This window comes from Loxodonta africana, chromosome 12, assembly GCF_030014295.1.
Source record: "Loxodonta africana isolate mLoxAfr1 chromosome 12, mLoxAfr1.hap2, whole genome shotgun sequence".
Lineage (NCBI taxonomy): Eukaryota > Metazoa > Chordata > Mammalia > Proboscidea > Elephantidae > Loxodonta > Loxodonta africana.
In genome coordinates, this window is record NC_087353.1 from 96,392,235 (window position 1) to 96,413,425 (window position 21,191).

General features: G+C 46.8%; 1 protein-coding gene across 3 annotated transcripts in view; it reads right to left on the minus strand.

Moving 5' to 3' along the window:
• The window catches only part of RNF216 (ring finger protein 216), a 169,118-nt gene that overhangs the window by 11,947 nt on the left and 135,980 nt on the right, over positions 1-21,191 (minus strand). For 2 of the 3 annotated variants that reach the window (XM_003416512.4, XM_023555946.2), the window contains exons 15-16: positions 20,433-20,655; positions 352-421 (exon numbers count right to left, since the gene is read on the minus strand). In XM_003416512.4, coding sequence (XP_003416560.1) covers positions 352-421; positions 20,433-20,655 — 293 coding nt within the window. Of the gene's footprint in view, positions 1-351; positions 422-20,432; positions 20,656-21,191 lie in introns of those variants that run through there. The other variant, XR_010323705.1, reaches the window with a different exon arrangement.

Genomic DNA, 21,191 nt, shown 5'->3' on the forward strand with positions numbered 1-21,191 from the left:
TCATCTCTTCAGTCAGGTTTGGCTTCTAGTTACTTCCTAAGCTTGGCCCACCACTGGACCTTCCTGGCATCATGGAGATACCATCACTGTATGGCCTCACCCAAAAGGGAGCTGTACTGTGCCCTGGGTGGTGGCTGAGAGGGTGCAGTCATGTCTGTGGCCACCTAAGGGGAGGCACTCCTGCCCTCTGGACTACCTGACCCCTGAGGCTGGGTCGAGTGCTGGCATCTCCAGGGAGCCTGAGTGGTCCCTTGGTCTCCCCCAAGTCCATGCCGTAGCCTCTGAGGCTCACACAGGCAAGGGGCGGTGTGGGGACCCCTGGGCTGGGCCTGGTGCTGGGGGTAAACTTGCCTCCATTCTTTCTCTTCTGCTCCTCTTCAGCCTCCTTCTGGATTTCCTCAATGAGCTTCTCATCGTCTTCCTAAAATAAAAGCCATGAGATGACTGAGCTTGCTGCCAACAGAACGACTGCAGTGCTTGTGCCTGGTGGTGACAGCAGGGGAGGCCAGCTGACCAGGGGCTCGCAGCCCACGTAACACTCACTCCCACTAGCCTTCACCGGCTGGTCAGCACGTCCAGGAAGCCTGTCTGAAAGGCTGGGACAGAGGCGTCCATACACTGGCAGCTGTTGGGGCTGAGCTGGGCTGAAGGCCGCTGGGTTTACTAAGCTGTTGGCAAGCAGAGAGAGGGCTTCTGCCGTGGAGGACGCAGACGGACAAAGGGCTTTAGGAGAGGTGAGTCTGGTGGGCCAGCCCTGAGACGTTTCTGGTACTGAGTCTGCAAGCTGTGAGCATAGCAGACCTTTGTGCAGAGCCTGGCCAGTCCTGCTGACTCCAACCTGAGCTAGACAGATGTCCTCCCAGGAACCACCGACCCCCCAGACCTGGCCTTAGTTCCTAGGCCGTCATGGGCTGTAAAGCCATCAGAGAGCGGCAGGCCATTTTAAGAACAATTCTATGCCAGACCCTGCCATCTCCCTCCCCAGACTCAACTCATCAAATCTGCTAACTCTGGGTTTTTCATGCTGATCTGCGGTTCTGAGTGGTCGGTGACGTTCAGGGAAGTTGAGATATGAGTGTAGGGCCATACAGGGGCATGTGCGCTGACAAGAACCCCTTGAGCCAGAGGAAAGCATAATGGTCTTGATTATAGGACGGGGCAGTGGACAGCTGGCACAATTACCTAGTAAGCTCTGAGTGTCACAGCCGACAGTAATGAGTGATTTCACCACACAGTTATGAAGCTGCAAGGATCCCGGAGTTGGGAATTTTGTTCAACACGTGCGTCCTGAGTACCAATGGGGCTAGACACTGTCCTAGGTTGATTGGTTAAACTCCTAGTCAACAATGAGATGGGAAGTCAAACATGGAATGAATGTATTGTTATGTAACACACCCCTGTCTGGTAGATAATGGGATGTTAGAACAGAGTTCCTGGAAACTGCGGGCTGTCAGATTAGCAGGATCAATACCTGGAGACTCTACTTAATTCACTCTCCTTCTCCAGGCCTCCAACAGCCAGTGACGAGTTTGGACTGCATGGTCTCGAAGGCTGCTTCCCAACACTAACATCTGAAAATTCTTGTTAAAACCCCAAGTCTTTCACAGCAAAAAAGCCTCACCTGGCCAGAGGCTCTGAGCGAGGCAAGGCAAAGAGGAGTGCTCTGAATCAAGTGGCAAGAATAAGCTCCCATCAACCATTTCAGAAGTTGCAAAATGCCGGGCACATCAGAGAATCATAAATCTGGGAAAAGCCCTGGTGGCATCTTATCCATCTCCCCTGTACTGCATAAAAATTGCCCACAAAAACCCCAGGACATGGCCCTCGAGCCACTTTGTGAACACTCTAAAGTGGGGAACTGACCACCCTACAAGTTCATCACTAAGGAATCAACAGAGACAGCTCCAGTAACTCAGTCAGGTTTGGTGGACACAGTTGAAAGGTCTCCATACGACCATGAAGTTTTCTTCTAATTGTCTAGATTAGGGGCTAAGCTGCTTCTTGGCCTTTTGGCTAAGATCAAGGGTAGACTGCTATGCACTGCCAAGTCGATTCTGACTATAGCGACCCCATGTGACAGAGCAGAACTGTCCCATAGGATTTCCTAGGCTGTCATCTTTATGGGGCCCACATGTCTGTCAGTTTGTCGTACTATGCTGGCTTGTGTGTTGCTATGATGCTGGAAACTATTTCAAATACTGGCAGAGTCATCCATAGCTGAGCTTCCAGACTAAGACAAACAAGGAGGAGGGCCCTGGAGGTGCACTTCTGAAAAAATCAGCCACTGAAAACCTTATGAAGAACACCAGAATATTATCTGATGTAGTGCCGAAGCAGAGCCCCTCAGGTTGGAAGGCACTCAAAACACGACCGGGAAAGAGCCGCCTTCTCGAAGTAGAATCCACCTTAATAACGTGGATGGCGTCAAGCTTTCGGGACCTTTATCTGCTGATGTGGCAGGACTCAAAATGAGAAGAAACAGCTGCAAACACCCATTAATAATAGGATACGGAATGTACAAAGTGTGAGTCTAGGAAAATTGGAAATCGCCAAAACCGAAATGGAACGTATAGACATCGATATCCCAGGCATTAATGGGCCGAAATGGACTGGTATTGGCCATTCTGAATCGGACGATCGTATGGTCTACTATGCTGGGAATGACAAATGAAGAGGAATGGCGTTGCATTCATCATCGAAAAGAACATTCCAAGATCTATCCTGAAGTATGACATTGTCAGTGAGAGGATAATATCCACATGCCTACAAGGAAGACCAGTTAATGGGACTATTATTCAAATATTTACGCACCAAACACTAAGGCCAAAGATGAGGAAATTGAAGATTTTTTATGAACTTCTGGAGTCTGAAACTGATCAAACATGCAATTAAAATGCACTGATATCACTAGTGATTAGGAATGCGAAGGCTGGAAACAAAAGAGAAAAAACAGTAGCTGGAAAATATGGCCGTGGTGTGAGAAATGACGCTGGAGATGGCATGACAGAATTTTCTAAGACCAATGACTTCTTCATTGCAAATATCTTTCTTCAACAACATAAATGGTAACTATACACATGGACCTCGCCAGATGGAATACACATGAATCAAACTGGCTACATGTGTGGAAAAAGACAGTGGAAAAGCTCAATATTATCAGTGAGAAGAAGGCCAGGGGCTGACGTGGAACAGACCATCAACTGCTCATATGAAAGTTCACGTTGAAGCTGAAGAAAATTAGAGCAAGTCCACGAGAGCCAAAGTATGACCTTGAGTGTATATCCCACCTGAATTTTGAGACCATCTTAAGAACAGATTTGACACACTGGACACTAATGACTGAAGAATAGTTGTGCAACAACATCAAGAATGTCATACATGAAGAAAGCAAAACGTCGTTAAAGACAGGAAAGAAAGAAACGACCAAAATGGACGTTAGAATAGACTCTGAAACTTGCTCTTGAATGCAGAGTAGCTGAAGTGAAAGGAAGAAATGATAAAAGAGCTGAAAAGAACATTTTAAAGGGTGCCTCAAGAAGGCAAAGTAATACAATGAAATGTGCAAAGACCTGGAGTTAGAAAACCAAAAGGGAAGAGCGTACTTGGTTGGCATTTCTCAAGCTGCAAGAACTGAAGAAAAAACTCAAGCCTCAAGTTGCAACACTGAAGGACACTATGGGCAACATATTGAATGACATAGGAAGCATCCAAAGAAGATGGAAGGAATGCACGGAGTCACTGCACCAAAAAGACCTGGTCAACATCCCCTCATTTCAGGAGGCGGCACGTGATCCAGAACCGACGGTCCTGAAGGAAGAAGTCCCAGCCGCACTGAAGGCAGTGGGGAAGAACACGGCCCCAGGAACGGACAGATACCAACTCACACGTTTCTACAAAGGGATGCGGTGTCGCAGGTGGTCACTGATCTACGTCCAGAAATCTGGAAAAGAGCTACCTGGCCAACTGACTGGAACAGATACGTATCTGTACCCATTCCAAAGAAAGGTGACCCAAAGGAATGCTGAAATTATCGAACAATATCATATGCAAGTGAAATTTTGCTGAAGATCATTTAAAAGCAAGCAGTTGAAGCAGTGCATCAACAGAGAAGTACCAGAAATTCAAGCTGCATTTAGAAGAGGACGTGGAACGCGGGATACCATTGCTGATGTTAGACGGATCTTGGCTGAAAGCAGAGAATACCAGAAAAATGTTTACCTGTGCTTTATTGACAAGTCAAAGGCATCCGACTGTGTGGATCATAACAAATTATGGATAACGTTGTGAAGAATGCAAATTGCAGACAGCTTAATCGTGCTCATGAGGAAACTGTACACAGACCAAGGGGCAGTCGTTTGAACAGAACAAGGGGATACTTCGTGGTTTAGAGTTAGGAAAGGTGTGAGTCAGGGTTGTATCTTTTCATCAGGCTTGTTTAATCTGTATGCTGAGCAAATTATCTGAGAAACTGGACTATATGAAGAAGAATGGGGCACCAAGACTGGAGGAAGACTCGTTAACAACCTGTGACATGCAAATGACACAGCCTTGGTTACTGAAAGTGAAAATGACTTCAAGCACTTACTGACAAAGATCAAAGACTACAGGCTTCAGTACAGATTATACCTAAATATTAAGAAAACAAAAATCTTCGCAATTGGTCAAATAAGCAACATCATGATAAACAGTCAAGGACTTCATTTTACTTGGATCCACAATCAACACCCATGGAGGCTGCAGTTGAGAAATCAAATGCTGCATGGATAAATAAATTATGGTATTTTCACACAATGGAATACTACACATTGATAAAGAACAGTGAGGAATCTGTGAAACATTTCATAACATGGAGGAACCTGGAAGGCTATAAGCTGAGTGAAATTAGTTGCAAAAGGACAAATATTGTATAAGGCCACTATTGTTAAGAACTTGAGAAATAGTTTAAACTGAGAAGAAAACATTCTTTTGTGGTTTTAAGAAGGGGGAGGGAGGGAGGGTGAGAGAGGAATAATTAGATAGTAGATAAGAACTACTTTAGGTGAAGGGAAAGACAGCACAAAATACAGGGGAGGTCAGCACAACTGGACAAAACCAAAAGCAAAGAAGTTTCCTGAATAAACTGAACGCTTCAAAGGCCAGTGTAGCAGGGTCAGGGGTCTGGGGACCATGGTTTCAGGGGGCATTTAAGTCAATTGGCATAATAAAATCTATTAAGAAAACACTCTGCATCCCACTTTGAAGAGTGGCGTCTGGGGTCTTAAACGCTAGCAAGCAGCCATCTAAGACGCATCAATTGGTCGCAACCCACTGGGATCAAAGGAGAATGAAGAACACCAAGGACAGAAGGCAATTACGAGCCCAAGAGACAGAAAGGGCCTCATAAACCAGAGACTACATCACCTGAGACCAGAAGAACTAGATGGTGCCTGGCTACAACCGATGACTGCCCTGACAAGGAACACAACTGAGAACTCCTGAGGGAGCAGGAGAGCAGTGGGATGCAGACCCCAAATTCTCTTAAGACCAGACTTAATAGTCTGACTGAGACTGGAAGGACCCCGGTGGTCATGACCCCCAGATCTTCTGTTGGCCCAGGACAAGAACCATTCCTGAAGCCAACTCTTCAGACATGGATTGGACTGGACAATGGGTTGGAGAGGGATGCTGGTGAGGAGTGAGCTTCTTGGATCAGGTGGACACTTGAGACTATGCTGGCATCTCCTGTCTTGAGGAGAGATGAGAGGGTGCAAGGGGTTAGAAGCTGGCGAAACAGACATGAAAAGAGAGAGTAGAGGGAGAGAGCGAGCTGTCTCATTAGGGGGAGAGTAATTGGGAGTGTGTAGCAAAGTGTATATAAGTTTTTGTGTGAGAGACTGACTTGATTTGTAAACTTTCACTTAAAGCACACACACACACAAAAATCAAATGCTGCAAAAGATGTCTTTAAAGTGTTAAAAAGCAACGATATCACTTTAAAGACTACGGCGTGCCTGAGATTTTCAACTGCCTCGAATGCATGTGAAAGGTAGACTACAAATAAGAAAGACCAATGAAGAATTGATGCCTTTGATTTATGGTGTTGGCGAAGAATATTAAACATACACCATGGAGTGCCAGAAGAATGAACCAATCTGTCTTGGAAGAAGTATAGCTAGAATGCTCCTTAAAAGCAAGGATGGCAAGGTTTTGCCTCACATACCTTGGACATGTTATCAGGAGGGACCAGTTCCTCAAGAAGGACATCATGCTTCGAAAAGCAGAGGGTCAGCGAAAAAGTAGAAGACCCTCGACAAGATGGACTGACACAGTGCCTGCAACAATGGGCTCAAACATAGCAACGACTAAGGATGGTGCAGGACTGGGCAGCATCTTGTTCTATTGTATGTACACAGGGTTACCATGAGTCGGAACCTAGTCAATGGCACCTAACAACAATCTTTATGGGAGCAGACCACATGGTCTTTTCTCCCACAGAGCTGCTGGGTGGGTTCAAACCACTGATCTTTTGGTTAGCAGCCAAGTGCTTAACTGCTGTGCCACCAAGCTCCTTAAGGGTAGATTAGGGGCTGGCAAACCTCTCTATTTCTGTGCTAGTGGTAGGGCTGGGAAAAAAGATTAGAGGAGGAAAAAAAAAAGAAAATGAAAGAAAAGGAAGGTGAGCAGAAACCCTGGCAAGCAGGAGGAGTGGCAGCTCTCCAGGTCTCAGCTCAGAGTCTCCAGGCACATTCCCAAACCTCTAACGTTCCAACCTTGTCACTTTGCCTTCATGACAGGGTGTCATAAAGATGGAAGGAGATGAAGCACAGAAAGCAAACCCCCGTTACTAAGGGGCAGAGAAGCTGTGAAGAACAGGAGGGATGAAGATTCTAGAAAAAGGAGAGGTTTCAAGAAAAAGTGCTAAGAGACTGGGAAAGACCCTCACACTTCTATCAGTGGCTCCTTCATGGTATGAGCAAGACAGGTTTGCTGATTCTAGTCACTTATGAATTGTAACTTTAGTCCACCATGATGATCACCATCATCTCACCCCCTCTACCATTGCCACCACCACCTGAAGGGGGGGTCATACTTACTGCAGAACCATGGATCACTTTTATATGGCCTTTCTAGCCATGGTCTTGTAATTCTCACCAAATGATTAGGTGGGACTATGCAAATAAAATGCTTGTGGCCTACCTAAGAGTTTGGACAGCTTGTTAATAATGCAAATAAGTTGCATGGCACGCTTGTGGGGATGGAACCATGAAAATAAGGTATATGGAACCCTAATAAGGAGACTGGTCAGTTTTGTCATCTCTCTAAGGCTTAAACTGAGCCATCCCAGAGATGGAAAGGGGAGACCTCACTACCACCAAGAAAGAAGGGCCAGGAGTAGAGCACATCCTTTGGATCCAGCGTCCCTGCACTGAGAACCTCCTAGATCAGGGGGAAGGAGGGAGGGAGGGAGGGAGGGAGAGAGAAAGAGCACTGTAACATGAGACAGCAAGCAGCAGCAGCAGCAGCAGAACCAGGAGACTGGTGCGAGATGGCATGTAGGCTTCCTGGCCCACACAGTGAGGCAGCTACAGTGGGTGTGTTGATCCAAACAGTATGAGCTGAGTGCCTTTGGGTCGAGGCTTACTGGTGCAGTGGGGTGCCTCTAGGCACTTACTGGCAGAGCTAAAGAGCTTTGTAACACTTGCCTGAGCAGGGAAGAATGAGGTCAAGGGCCAGAGAAAGCTCTGCCTGTGGGCACGGCTGAGAAGAAGCTGTCCTGATCCAAGAACTGTATCCTGAGTCATTCCTGATCCTGAATTTCCTGTTACTTCCCTAATACACCCCACAATCATGAGTATCATCTGTGAGTTGTGTGGCCATTGCAATAAATCATCAAGCCCAGCAGAGAAGCAGAGAGTGCCATGGGAGGGATGGTTTGACTTCTACCTCACAAGGATCAGCCTTGGGCTGATGATGGTGAGTCTCTCTTCCTGCCCCGGTGAAGTTAGATGAGGTGAAACAATGCTGTCGCCACACCGTTTTTGTACCTATCAAAATCCCACGTAGGGTATTCCATGGCACTGGAAGGTACCCTGGAGATCACTGGCCATGGCGAGCAAGGACCCAGGCTCTATCTGCTCCATGGTGTCACTCAAGTAGTCTCCATGAAGAATGTCCACAGGAGACACCAGAAGGTGCCTCTGCCCTGCTGCTTATTTGATTTCAAACACTGGGGTACTCATTCTTTCACCCCAGGAAGCCCTACATGCTCCTGTGCACCAGGCACCATGTGGATGCTGGACACATGGCCAAGACCAAGGGAGATCAGCCCCTCCCCACCCCGTGGAGCTGGCATTTTTAGGTTGTGATTACAATTTTGGCTGACATTCCACTTGGAAATGGAAAATTTCACTGTTTTAAAGGCTCACTCTCTCAGACTCTCTCATGATATTTCTGATGGGACAAGTAAAGCAGGAGGGACAAGAGTGCCCCTGCAGGTGGGAGCACACAGAGCACTGCCTGATTGTCACCAATGTTACCTGTCCTATAATAAGCCCAAACATTCCTGACAGAAGTTCGCCACAGAATAAATCCAAGTTAGATCTCCTCTAGGGTTTGGGGGTGGAGTGGGGTTCTGAGCTTATGGCCCCGGACACCCAGCAGCCACATCCATTCATGTGCAGATGCCCATGCTGCATTCCAGGTTCCTTCCTGGAGAGGAGACACCTCAGTGTCCTTAGGACACAAAGCCAGGTTCCCTGCCTTCTGAAGAAAGCCTCCCTGAGCCTTTGCCTGGTCCTTCTTGGCATGGACTGCCCTCCTGACTTGGTGAGTAGACTCTAGGTCATCTGTTCTCAAGTCCTCTCTTCTCCTGGTAGGTGCTGTCCTTGGGTTCTAAATGCAGCCTACATCTCACCATGAAGTGCTGGCACTCAATGATTCTAAGAAATGATTTTTACCATAAATCCTAAGTGTCAGTTATGCCTAGAATATGGGTTAGACAGCTCAGACGTCTACTATTCCCAACTGGCTGGAGTCACAGGACGCTGGAACTAAAGCAGTCTTTTGTTTTTTAAAGAAAAAGATTACATTTTTAGCTAATATGTTTGACTCCACTTGGGGCAGAAGTTTCTTCTACAAGCAGTTTTCCCATTTTTAGTTCCTCAAGTCAGTAGTAAAGACAGTGAAATGGGAACCTAACTTGTTGTGTAAACTTTCACTGAAAGCACAACAAAGTATTATTAAAAAAAAAAAAAAAGTAAAGACAGGTTTCAGGTTTGATTTTGAGTTTAACCACGCAGACTGGTCCCTCCTCAGAACACTCCTTGGGTTTGGGCCTAAGTGACAGATGGGGGCTGCTGAATCCTTTCTGGAGGAAGGTTCCCATGAGAAACATTCTAGGCATCTCCTGAGTACAACTCACGGTGAATAAGAACGCTTGTCAAAAAGGCTTGCTATTTTGCAAATCTAGAACACACGTAGGCTGGTGGAAGGGGGAATGCCAGGAGGAAAGAAGGTGAGGAGAGGCTAGAGAGGAGTAGGTGAACTCACTGCCCCCCACTTCGTCCTCCCTCCACGCTCCAGGGGGAGTCATGGTCCACGAAATGCAGGCACTGTCCACAATGAGGTACACTGAGTTATACCTTAAAGTGGCGCTGGTTTCCGATGGAGAGGCTGTGAGGTAATGGGAAGAGCTACAGTTTTGCGGCTCCCCAGGCCAGTGCTATCCCAGACCTAACCTGGCATTTATTTATTCCTAAAACAGGTTTTGCTGTGAGAAGTAAATGACCTCTTCTAAAGCGTCAAGGACAGTGGTAACAACGGTGGTAGGCGACACTGACTGGGCACTCACTATATGCCAGGCTCTGCTGCCAGTCCATGTACTTGTTTAATCTCCTTAACAACTCCAGGAGTTAGATGCTGTTCACTAACCCCCACACCACTGACGAGGAACCAGAGGCACAGTGAGGCTCGAGTCCCAGCAGTCCAGTCTCCAAGCCCGAGTGCTTAACCACCAGTTCACCACGCGCTCTCAGCCACAGAAACCACCCAGTCGTGAACTAGAGTCTCGGGCAGAACTCTGTCCGCCTGGCCTGTACACTGTGTCAGAGGGGACTATTTTTAGTTTCTGTTTTATCCTAGAACCAGTGCATCCTACCCTCTTTGAAGTACAATAAGGCTCTTTCTCTCTGTGATGGGTAGAACTCAATTCCTCTGAAACCTTCCTTTCTCCACTAAATACAAGATGTGAGAACGGGGCAACGCAAGGAAGAACAAAACATCTCTGCTCAAGGAGGTGAAGAGTCAATAAAGCAGAGAAAGGGCCACTTCCCTGGCAATTTTTAGGCAACAATTGTTATTTTCTTGGGCTCAGTTCTCCCAAAGTACAGGTGCCATCTCTTACAGGGTCCACTAGACAGGCTTCAGCAGGCTCCCTAACCACAGGGTGGGCAGGGAGCTCTGAGGGTGGTGGTGCACATACCTTACCTCTTGGGCCAGAGCCTGATGTTTCAGAGAAGGGTCCGTCACTGAAGCAGAAAGGACTGGATGACCCACTGTGTAGCTAAGTCTCCAATTCCCGTGACCCGGTGCAGTTCTTATTACAGCTGTAGTCTGGGCCCTTCCTGAGGAGGGGAACCAAACCCTCAGCACTTCCTTGCTGACACATCTTCTCAGGAGGCTACCAACGTCTTGAATACCATGGGACCCCATAGAGTTCTCTTTTTCTACCCTCTTCTTGCTACACAAAAATAGGGTTTTTATTTCAGGCACATTAAAGCTCTTTCATTTAAAAAAACTTCTTTTGATGCTATGTGTTTTCACTAATTATGGCATGCTGATTCAAAGATCAATGTGGAATTTTTGATACGAGCTATGGATTTTGAGATATATGATCTGATAATATAAGCCACCAATAAGGCAAGTGGCACTGTGGTGCCACTGATCTGTGGTATGACAATACAGCAATAAGAACTAAAAAAAAAAAAAAATAGTTTATTGCAAGCACTGTTCCACTGGGTTACATGGGGGAACCTCTGGTTTCCCAAATGTGACACAGAAAAACCAAAACAAACCCATCAGGGCCCCTCAACTATCACACAGGAAAGCCACAATCATGCTTGCAAGCCTTATCTCAAGGAAGTAAGGGAAAAAAGGCAAAAGTTTACAAAACACATCCAGGAAGCATCACCTAATAGAATGCTCAACCTACGTAATAAGGAGGCTCCAACTCTGGGTCCACTGAGCTTCAGGCATTTCAAAAGGGACCCACCTTGATGTTAAATGCTTTAGAACTGGAATAACGACTACCTGTGAGGAAACCCTGGTGGTACACTGGTTAAGAGCTATGGCTGTTAACCAAAAGGTCGGCAGTTCATATCCACCAGGTGCTCCTTGGCAACTATGGCGCAGTTCTACTCTGTCCTATAGGGTCCCTATGAGTCGGAATCAACTCGATGGCAACAGGTCTGTTTGTTTCATGAGGTCCGGAGGCATTAAAAGTGGCTGGTATATAGTTATATCAATAAAAACAAAAGGGTTAAAAAGTATTTCCCTTCTTAATAATTAAAATAGTATATATCCATTGAAGCAATTTTAGGGAGAAAACTTTAAAAAAACAAAACAAAACAAAACACAATGACAAAAAGAGGGGGGAAAGAAAAAACCCCACCTGCAATTACTCCCCAGAGACAACTGCTGGGAACACAGGTGTGTTTCCCACTGGCTGTTCTGTATTGGCGCCCACATGCTCAGAAGGGATATGGAGATGGTAATTGACAGGCTCTCCATGCGGGGCAGTATCCACAGCTGCCTTCTGCTTTAGTTCACACCCTTCTTCCCAGCACGGGTCGGGGGTGGGGGTGAGAGCTGAGTGGGGGATCTTACCCATGAGGAAACTGAGGCTCAGAGAAAGATCACTAGATGGTAAGGGATGGGTCAGGACCAGCTCGGGCCCAGCTGCTGCCTGTCCTCTGCTCCTGGAGTCTGGGCTTACAGAGTCTAGGCTGGCCGGCAGTCAGTTGGGACTGGGGAGCTTCAGGGTGACCTGCTGGGCCCCTCCACCTACTCTGCCCTCACTAGGGTTGTTGGTGAGACTGAAGCCGCTTGAGGCCTGTGCCCCTCTGCCCCCTCCCCTGTCTGGGATGGGCGGGAGGTTCAGGGACACAGCAAGACTGCTGGGTGTCTATCACTGGGATGGATATCCCCAAGGGTCCCAGGAAGCCACGACTAAGGGTGGCGGGGACCCTTCTAGCAGTCCCCTCCCTGGCCTTTAGCATGGGTGTTCAAGAGGGGTCGAGCTGTCCTGGATCAGTTCCCTTCTCTGCTCTCCTTCAAGCCCCTGTGACCTTAATGAACCCATTCAGAGCGACACACAGGCTAGTTCCTTTCTGACAAGCCAGGCTAGGTGGACATGGAGGAGGAGACACTGGTTAGCAACCAGGCTGTCCAAGATGGGCAGGGTGTCAACAGACTGAGTGTGAAGAGACATTAGGCTGAAGTAGAAGGGAGACAACCTGCACCTCCTGTTGCTGCCCACAGCCACTCTGAGAGGGGACACAGGTGAGGAGCCCAGTGCAGGGAGCAGGCGGCACCCACTGACACTGCCCACAGATGCAAAGTTGAGGGCAGAGCGTCCCAGCAGTTGTAGACAGAGCTTTAAATAAAGACCAAGCTGACTGCAACTAACACGGAGGAGGTTTTATTTCCGTTCTCTGACTTTCTTTGAGCTCAGCAGGATGCAGGCAGTGCCGGGCCTGAACCAGCTGACTGAACCAGGGACACGAGGGCTTCACATGGAGGGGGATAAGCACAAGCAGAACGTGTGTGTGTGTGTGTGTCCGGGGGGCAGGTCCAGCCTCTTTAGAAACACATCGGGAAGGTTTCCAACAAGAAGGAAGGAAAAAACCCAATCCTGTAACTTGTCCCTCATGACAAAGCCCTGGTAGCCCTGCCCAGGTAGCGGGGCCTGGACAGTAGACAGTGAAGGAAGAGAAACTACAAGTGGTTAAAAGGGAAAGAGAATCATTTCACAAATTAGGTATCAGCATTAATCACCAGTCATAGGCTGGTAATTTCCCAAAATACACGTTTGTGCACTTGGCACAAAGATGTTCTTGCAAAACCGCTTAACTACTTTTTAGCTGGTTTCTCCAACGTTCCCAGTTACCAGGCTGGCAGCCTATGGCCTGCTTCCTGTGAACACGGAGAAGGGATAGGAGACTGTTCTTGCTATAACTTCTCCCCTTAAAAAGCATGTCAACCGCTGCCCCCATCTCCCTGGGATTGTGGGGGTGGGGCTCGGATCCAGAGCAGGCCGGCCACAGCTGTTGTTAATAAACTGGCAATGATTTCATGAAAGGCTTCCCAAGAGCTGAGATTCAGTTTCAAATTATTCCCAGATCAGCTGCAGATCGCCTGAGCAACACCAGACTCAAACTGCCTCCCCTACTGTCCCCCTGCAACAGGAAATGGGGGGGCTGGCAGAGGGGAGCACTTGGCCCACCATATGCTGTGCAGCTGGGCGGAGCAGCCCCCACAGGGCAGGACGCTGTGCTGGGGGTGGGGAAGATGCGCCAAGCCACACAGCCTCCTGCAGGCAGCTCCAGAGATCACAGACGCCCAGCATCCAGCACCTTTCTGAAGAGGCGTCTCCTCCAGAGGGGGCTTGAGGCGTGGTAGAGGGGGAGCGGGGGCCTTGTTTTGACTCCAATCAGGGTCAAGTGCGCCGCCTGTGGCTGCTGAAATTGGCTGGGGAAGATGTGTACCAATAGTCCATGTTTACTAGACTGAGGAGACGGGCTGAGCCCTGCCTCCTATCCTCCTTGTAAAGCTCTTCAGTGGCATCTACACCCAGTGTTGGGTCGTCAGGGTGGCAAGACCTGCCAGGCCCTTCTACTGTTCCCAATCTGCCCAATAGTGATGGAGCCAGGTGAGGGTCCTGGCCCTCTGAGAGCCCCTGGTTCAGGGAGACTGTGTGTCTGCACCACTGCCACTATTGCTCAGAAGGCCTAGGGCTGTGCACAGTAGAAGGTGGCCAGAAAATGGTGTGCAGTCTGCCTTTGCCAAGTTTAAGGTCCTGGCTGAGTGGCCTGGTCTCTCTGAATCCCACTTTTCCCGTGTGTGGGGGGATGGGTGTTGTAAGATCACACTCCAGCTGGCATCTGCTGCTCTGCCACACAGCCACCAAGAGACAGCAAGGACCTGTGCTCAGTGTTGGTGATGGCGCTGCCACCACACTCACTCAAGAAACGCTGGTGTTTACACAGTGACCAGAAGCCACATGCCGAGGCCGTAAGAGCTGCTGACTAAGGAAGCTGGTGATGGGCAACACGGGGTTCCCGTCACTGTTTTCTTTTGAAAAAAGTAAACTTAAAAAGCTAAAGAAAAAATGATGAAGCCAAAACTTAGCCACCAGCCCAAAGTTTGGTGTATCTTTCCTTACCAGGCACCCGCCTTTTCCTCCTCAGTCCTCTCTGAACACCCTTCTTTCACCCCCACCACGTATGCCTTTCTCTGGCTGCTCAAACAAGGGCCACAGGTGCCCAGTCCCCTTGCACAGGCCTTGGCCTCAGCAGGAGGCGCTCGGGAATCAAGGCTGTGCTCCCAGACAAGGACACTGGCTCTGGTGGTGCTGGAGCACCCAGGGGAGGGAGGGGCTTTGTTTAATACGCCCAGAGGACAAACCAACCCAGTGCTACCATTTACTGGTCACAATCTTCAGCAAGGTTCCTCCTTGGTAAATCTGGGCTGGTACCATCTGCCTTTGGGAGCTGTCCCAAGAATCAAATATATTAATATACATAAATGCTAGGTTCAATCTACTGTGGGCTTGGGCAAAGTGAGTAAGTCTAACCAAATGGCCAGGCCTCCCGAGTGGAACCAAACTGTAAACTGGTTGTAAAAGCCTCAGGGTTTTAAGTGAGCGGGGCATGCATCAAACTCTTTACTGCAAAAAACAAAGGCTTTGTAGAAAACAATTCTCAGCGGTTTCTCATAGCCAAACCCAAGGCAGACACAAACTTACCCTTGTATTTACAGAGAACATGCTGTTATGATCCTGCCATATTTCTAGAAACCAGACTGTGGACAACTATTCTCATGGTGACTCCTAACGGTCACATAAAGACACATCTCGGTGAAACCCAGCTCCTGCCCCCTTGGGCCGGCTCACAACCACAGCAAAGACGCCAGATATTTGCACTCTGACATCCTAGGACGCCTTTTCATACTGCAAAACCATGTTTGCTCATTTGTGGGTCTAGATTTAGGCTTTGAACGCTGCCCCCAACCCTGAGAACTGTTTGCTTCTCTGTCCCCCTTGCCGTCACCTCCTCCTCCAAAAAATATATATTTTATAAAACTCTTGGTTGAATCTTTTTGGCTTACATTTGACAAAAAATGTCTGGCTTTAACAAAGAAGGTAAGATACTCTTCACAATGTCCACTTTCTAACAGGGAGCTAGTCCAGTTTCCTGAGCCATCTCTAGTCATTAAGGATGAAGACTCAGTCCCTCTCCAGCCCGCGTGGGGACAACTCCCTCACTGACAAATGCGCGCTTCTTCTTCGCCGGCCTGGCGGGTTAATGAAGCCAAGAACGGCTCGGGTGACAGTGCCTGCTTTGTCTCCCTCGCTTTCTGAATGGCTTTGTGTTCTCAGAAGCCCCAACAGATGCTGGGCTGGAATTCAATCGGTGTCCTGGTGAGAATCAAGGAAACTGGGCTGATTCCGGACACAAGAGCCTGCTCTGATGGGAACGGGACGAATGGAACAAAATCTCCGGCTCTGGCGACCAGAGGAAATCGGAGGCATCTGCGTTTGCCTGGCCTTCCTTTCGTTTGAGCAAATACAGAACTTTTCTGAGGCAAGAAGACGATGATACAACAAGAAAACAAGATGGCAGTGACAGCACCCAAACAGGGTGACAGGCCATTAGAGACCTTTATAATCAATTCCATGTGTGGGAAGAAAACAGAGGTGGCAGGAGAAGCAACAAGAGTAAGAAGGAAAAAAAAAAAAAAAAAAAAAACAACAGCGCAGAGGATACGCTGGACTGTTAGGCGGCCTCCCGTGCGGTAACTCCCAGCCTGCTGTTCCCAGAGTGGTGAAGCGCAGCTCTAGGAGCACTACTCCAGCTGAAGGAAAAGGGTCCCTTTCCTCTGGAAGCTCCCGGCAGCCATCCCTGGGCCCCACTGGAGGCGGCCAGTCGGCAGAATTCCCAGGGCCTGGGAAAGTCCGTCAGCAAGGGCGGCACGCATTACTTCAGGGAATGCCGCTCCCACTGCGGCTGCACCCCCCCAGGAGAAGAATGCCACCGTCTTTCTATTGAGAAAAGCCCTCTGCTGTGTTCACAGATTTCCTGTCACTGGAGAAAGGGCCTCGCTCTGTCCTCAAGCCTAGGAATCTGAAGCAATTTCTTCGATCCCTCAGTCCAACTGCCCACCCAGTGGGACGGAGGCTGTTCCTTGATTCAACATTCCTGATGTGCAGACAGCTGGTTTCCAGAGAATGTGCTGTGTTTCAAAACTTTAGGTAGTTCTGAGGATTAGGGACCATTTTTTAACACTGGGCTGAAGGTGGCCACCCTGCTGCCCTAACACCTCTTGTCAGCCCCCCTGGACACGTTCTGCACCGGAGGTCAGAGGCTGTGGCTAACAAGACCTCTCCTCTGGCTGGCCTACAGAGTGTTTTGAAGATATTTGTATTAATAACTTATCTTTAAAAATCGGATGATTTCACATTAAAGTACAGATTCCCAGCTTCTCTGGAAAAACTTGAAGACATGGTAACTCTGAGCACAGTCCCTTTGATGGGGGCCACACAGTGGCTTGTCTGTCACAGTCCCCACCATCCTTATTGTCTCTTGTGCCTGATCCATTGCATATTCACCCATCACTCATGCCTCTGGGGTAACATGGGTTACCCCATGCTCTACATGCTGCTGTATTCTATGTATAAACCATTCTCTGTCTTTAAATATAGATATACAGCATCACTTTCTGTAGCTGTATGATATTCTAATGTAAACATACACAATAATTTATTTAACACATCTATTTCTTGAAGTATTTACAGGTGGTTTCTAAATTTACACAATTCTAACTGATGACCTGTTTTGCAGATACGCCTTTGTGAACATGTCCAATTACTGCCTTAGGATACATTTTTTTTAGTAGGTGGAGCTGTTAGCTCAAGGGTATACATGTTAAAATTTTGGATTTGCACTCCCCATCTGCCCATCACGCCCATTTATATCCCCACTGACAGTGTATGAGAACGCCGCCCTCCTACAGCCTCACCAAGTACGGGCGGGTATCGCCCACCTGACAGGTGCTTCTTCGTTTGCGTTTATCTGATTATTAGGGGGCGGCTGATACAAGACTCCAACAGACTGGTGCTGGGTAGAAAAGCCGGTAGCTTTTTATAAGCTTTCTTGCCCACTTGTATTCCTTCTTTTTTTTATTCCCCTGCCCATTTTTGGAGTGAAGAGATTAAGAATTGACCCCCAACATATTATCTTCCCTTCTTCCATAGTAATAGGGTTTTTAGCTGGATCCATGATAACCCAAAAGAAAGACAACGTGCCCTAGCCTCTTGCAGTTGGTGAGGCCATGTGATTAAGCTCTGGCTAATAAGAGCAAAGCAGCAGTGACTTCTGGAAACATTCCCTCCTTAGTAGACAGCTAGGCAGGTTCTTTGCCCCTTCTAACTCCTGCTGCCTGAGCCCCTTCTCAGACCATGACCAGACGGGAATTTTGGCTAGACATGAAGGACGGCAGAGCGGAAAGCTGGAAGCCATGGGTCCCTGATGATTTCATGGGCAAACGTGCTATCCCATGCCTGGGCTGTTCACCTCTGTCTGTATTCATGAGGGAGAAATAAACTTCCATTTTGTTTAAGCCACTGCTGTTTTGGGGCTTTCTATTACTCACAGACAGATCAATCCTTATTAATACAGGGATGTTTACTGATTTCTTTTGAGTTATATTACGCTTTACATATTAAGAACATTAATCTGTATCTTAAATGTTACAACTATTTCCCCAGCTTTTCATTTACCTTTATCTTTGTTTACAGTGCCTTTTGCCAAAGAGAATTTAAATATTTTTGGCCTGACCTTGATTTATTTCCAAATGATTACCAATTCGCAAAAAAACTGTTATTGAATGTCCTCTCTCCCCCACATAGTAGCCAGTATGATCTGGGAACCGTAAATCTGGTCAATTTAACTCCCCTAATTACAGCCCTGCGATGCCTTCTCATTAAACTTGGAGTGAAATTCTGACCTGGACCTGTGCCAGCCTCTCCTACTTCCCTCCACCCAGCTCTCTACCTTCAAGCCATTGTGGTCTTCCTTCTGTCCCTCAAACAGGCCACACTGGTTTCTGCCCATCTAGCACCTCCTCACCACATAGGCCTCACTGCAAATGTCCCTCACAGGCATGCTTTCCCAGATCATGCAATCTTAAGCAGGCGCCCCTCCTCCGGCTCTGGCCATCCTACCCCATACTTCCTTTGTAGTACTAACTAGTGAATGACTCTATTATTTCTCCAGTGATGTGAAATGATATTTTCATCATACAATAAACTCTCATGGGTGTGTTTCTGGGGCTCTATTTTGTCCCTTTAATCTATTGTTTACTTCAGTATTATATACGTCCACATGGTTTTGATTAGTGTAGCCTTATAGTAAAAATTAGTCTCATTTTCAAAACCTTCTTGACTAAACTCAACATTTATCCATATAAGCATTACTGTAAATTTTCAAGAAAAAACAAATCCTACAGAGTTTTGATGGGAACTGCATTATAGTTCTAGATTACTCTGCAGAGAAGTGATCTACCTGTAATACGGCCTTCCCTTTCAGGGACAAAGTATGTTTCTCCTCTATGCAGGTAATCGTCACCTGACCCACGTAAACACTGAGAAGTGACTGTTTATCACCAGGCTGTCTCCAAGGTCCCTTTTGGGCACTTTCTCAAGACCTTTCACTTGCTCCAAGTTAGTAAGGAATTCTGTTATACTGAAGCAGGCGTTCTCACATCCTGTGGCTTTGTAATACATTTTACTATTTCACAGAACAAATCTTTTCACATATGACACAGTTATTCTCCCAGGTCAACTTAGAACTGACTGTGATGGCTTCAAATTTAAAGATTATTTTAAGAACTGGTATCTATCTAATATCAAAACGTATCTAAAAACAAAGCATATTTCTCGACATGTCCAAGTCTCTTTACGCCCTTCAAGAGAGCTTATAGTTTTCTTCCTGTTTCTACGTATTTCTTGTTAAAATTCATTTCTAGAGTATTTCATGATTTGTATTGCTACTGTGAAGCCCCAGGTGGTGCAAATGATAAGCGCTTGGCCGCTACAGAAAGGCTGGAGGTTCAAGTCTACCCAGAGAGGTGCCTCAGAAGACCTGGCGATCTACTTCTGAAAACTCAGTCACTGGAAACCCTCGGGAGCACAGTTCTACTCTGACACACGAGGTCACCATGAGTTGGAGTTGACTCGATGACAACTGGTTTGTTTTTGTTATTGCTACCGTATGAATGATACGATGTCCCTTTATTTTGTATTTCGCTATCTTTCCAATGCTTCTAATAGCTTTCTAGTTATTTATATTTTTCTAGTTTAAAACGGTAAATTTCCCTTTCTTCTTTAAATGTAAGAATGATTAAAGCAGTGTCTGACACACAAGAGGTACCCAGTAAATATCAGCTATTACCTTCTCCAATGTTTATGCCTCTTATCTTCATCTCTCAACTAATTTCACTAACTGGCAGTTTCAGAACAAAATAGCAGTGATAGTCTCTTCCTTGACTTTACTGGGAAAGGTTCTATGTGTTTTCACTATTAAACACATGCAAACAACTATTTTAAAGTAGGTTTTAGACTTCATTTAGGAAGCATCCTTCTGATACTGTTTTTAAAACTTAAATCGTTACTGGATATTTGATTTTATTAAAATGCCTTTTTACCAGGTGAAGATATCATGTAGTGAATTATATTAACAGAATTCTTAATATTAAACCATCCTTGCATTTCTGGAATAAGTCCACCTGGTCACGGTTTCTATTTGCTAGGATTTTAAAGTGCAAATTCATAAGTTAGGCCATGACTACGTTTTTTTTTTTGGTCTGTATCTGTCAAGGATTTGTTACCAGCGTTATGCTGGCTTTACACAAATACATGTAAAACTTTCCTCACTCTTCTACGCTCTGGAATATTTCAAAGGACAGAACATTCTTAATTCACTAAAGGACGGAAAGAATTTATCGGGGCATGCAGCTTTCTGAAGAGTAGCTTTCTAATTACTTTCTCAGTATTTCCTGGCTATCCATCTATAGAATCTGCTATCTTTTCATGAGTCAAAATTCTCACAAATATACACCGTCTTCCTGGATTACACTCACTGATCTGCCCCCTCCCCTCGATGCACGCATGCACTCACAGTGGGGTCGGTCCAGAGAGAACATCTGGAGCACTCCTGGCAAGGGGCTCCTGGGGACCGAGGGTGCTGGCAGAAATGGTCGTATCCGTTGATAGACACTCGGCAGAGGTAGCACATTTGGGCGCCGCAGCGGCAAGACATGCGGTTGCAGCCTTCAGATTTGATGAGGCCAGTTCCACACTTGTGGCATTTCCTAATGCGGGCAGCAGTCATTTTTTCTTCACTAAAAAAAAAAAAAAAAAAAAAAATCATGATTGTAGATGGCAGGAAAGATGAAGAGGCAAGAAAAACATTATGGCAATTAAGTATTCATTCCTTTCCATATATAATGATTGCACAGCCTGCCCTTCTGGAGCTGGAGAACTGGGCTCAAAGTTTATCAGCTCTATGACCTTGGACAAATTACCCAACTGCTTGGGTTTCCTTATTTTTTTAATAGGAAAAAGTCAGCTTTCTGAGTGTTTCGAGGGTTACAGACAGGACATTAAGTACTGTGGCACAGTGCCTAGCACTGAACATTTAGCAAAGGCTTGCTGTGTTTGTTAAAGGGGTCCCTGTAGGCTTAAGGTTGAGCAGAAAAACGAAGGTCTTCCTAAAGAATGTGTTACATACACAAAGCTGGATAGCTGGGAACCAGGAAGCCAGAGTCTTCGCTACACATCTGTCTTAGTTATCTAGCGCTGCTATAACAGAAATGCCACAAATGGGTGGCTTTAACAAACAGAAATTTATTTTCTCACAGTTTAGGAGGCTGGAAGC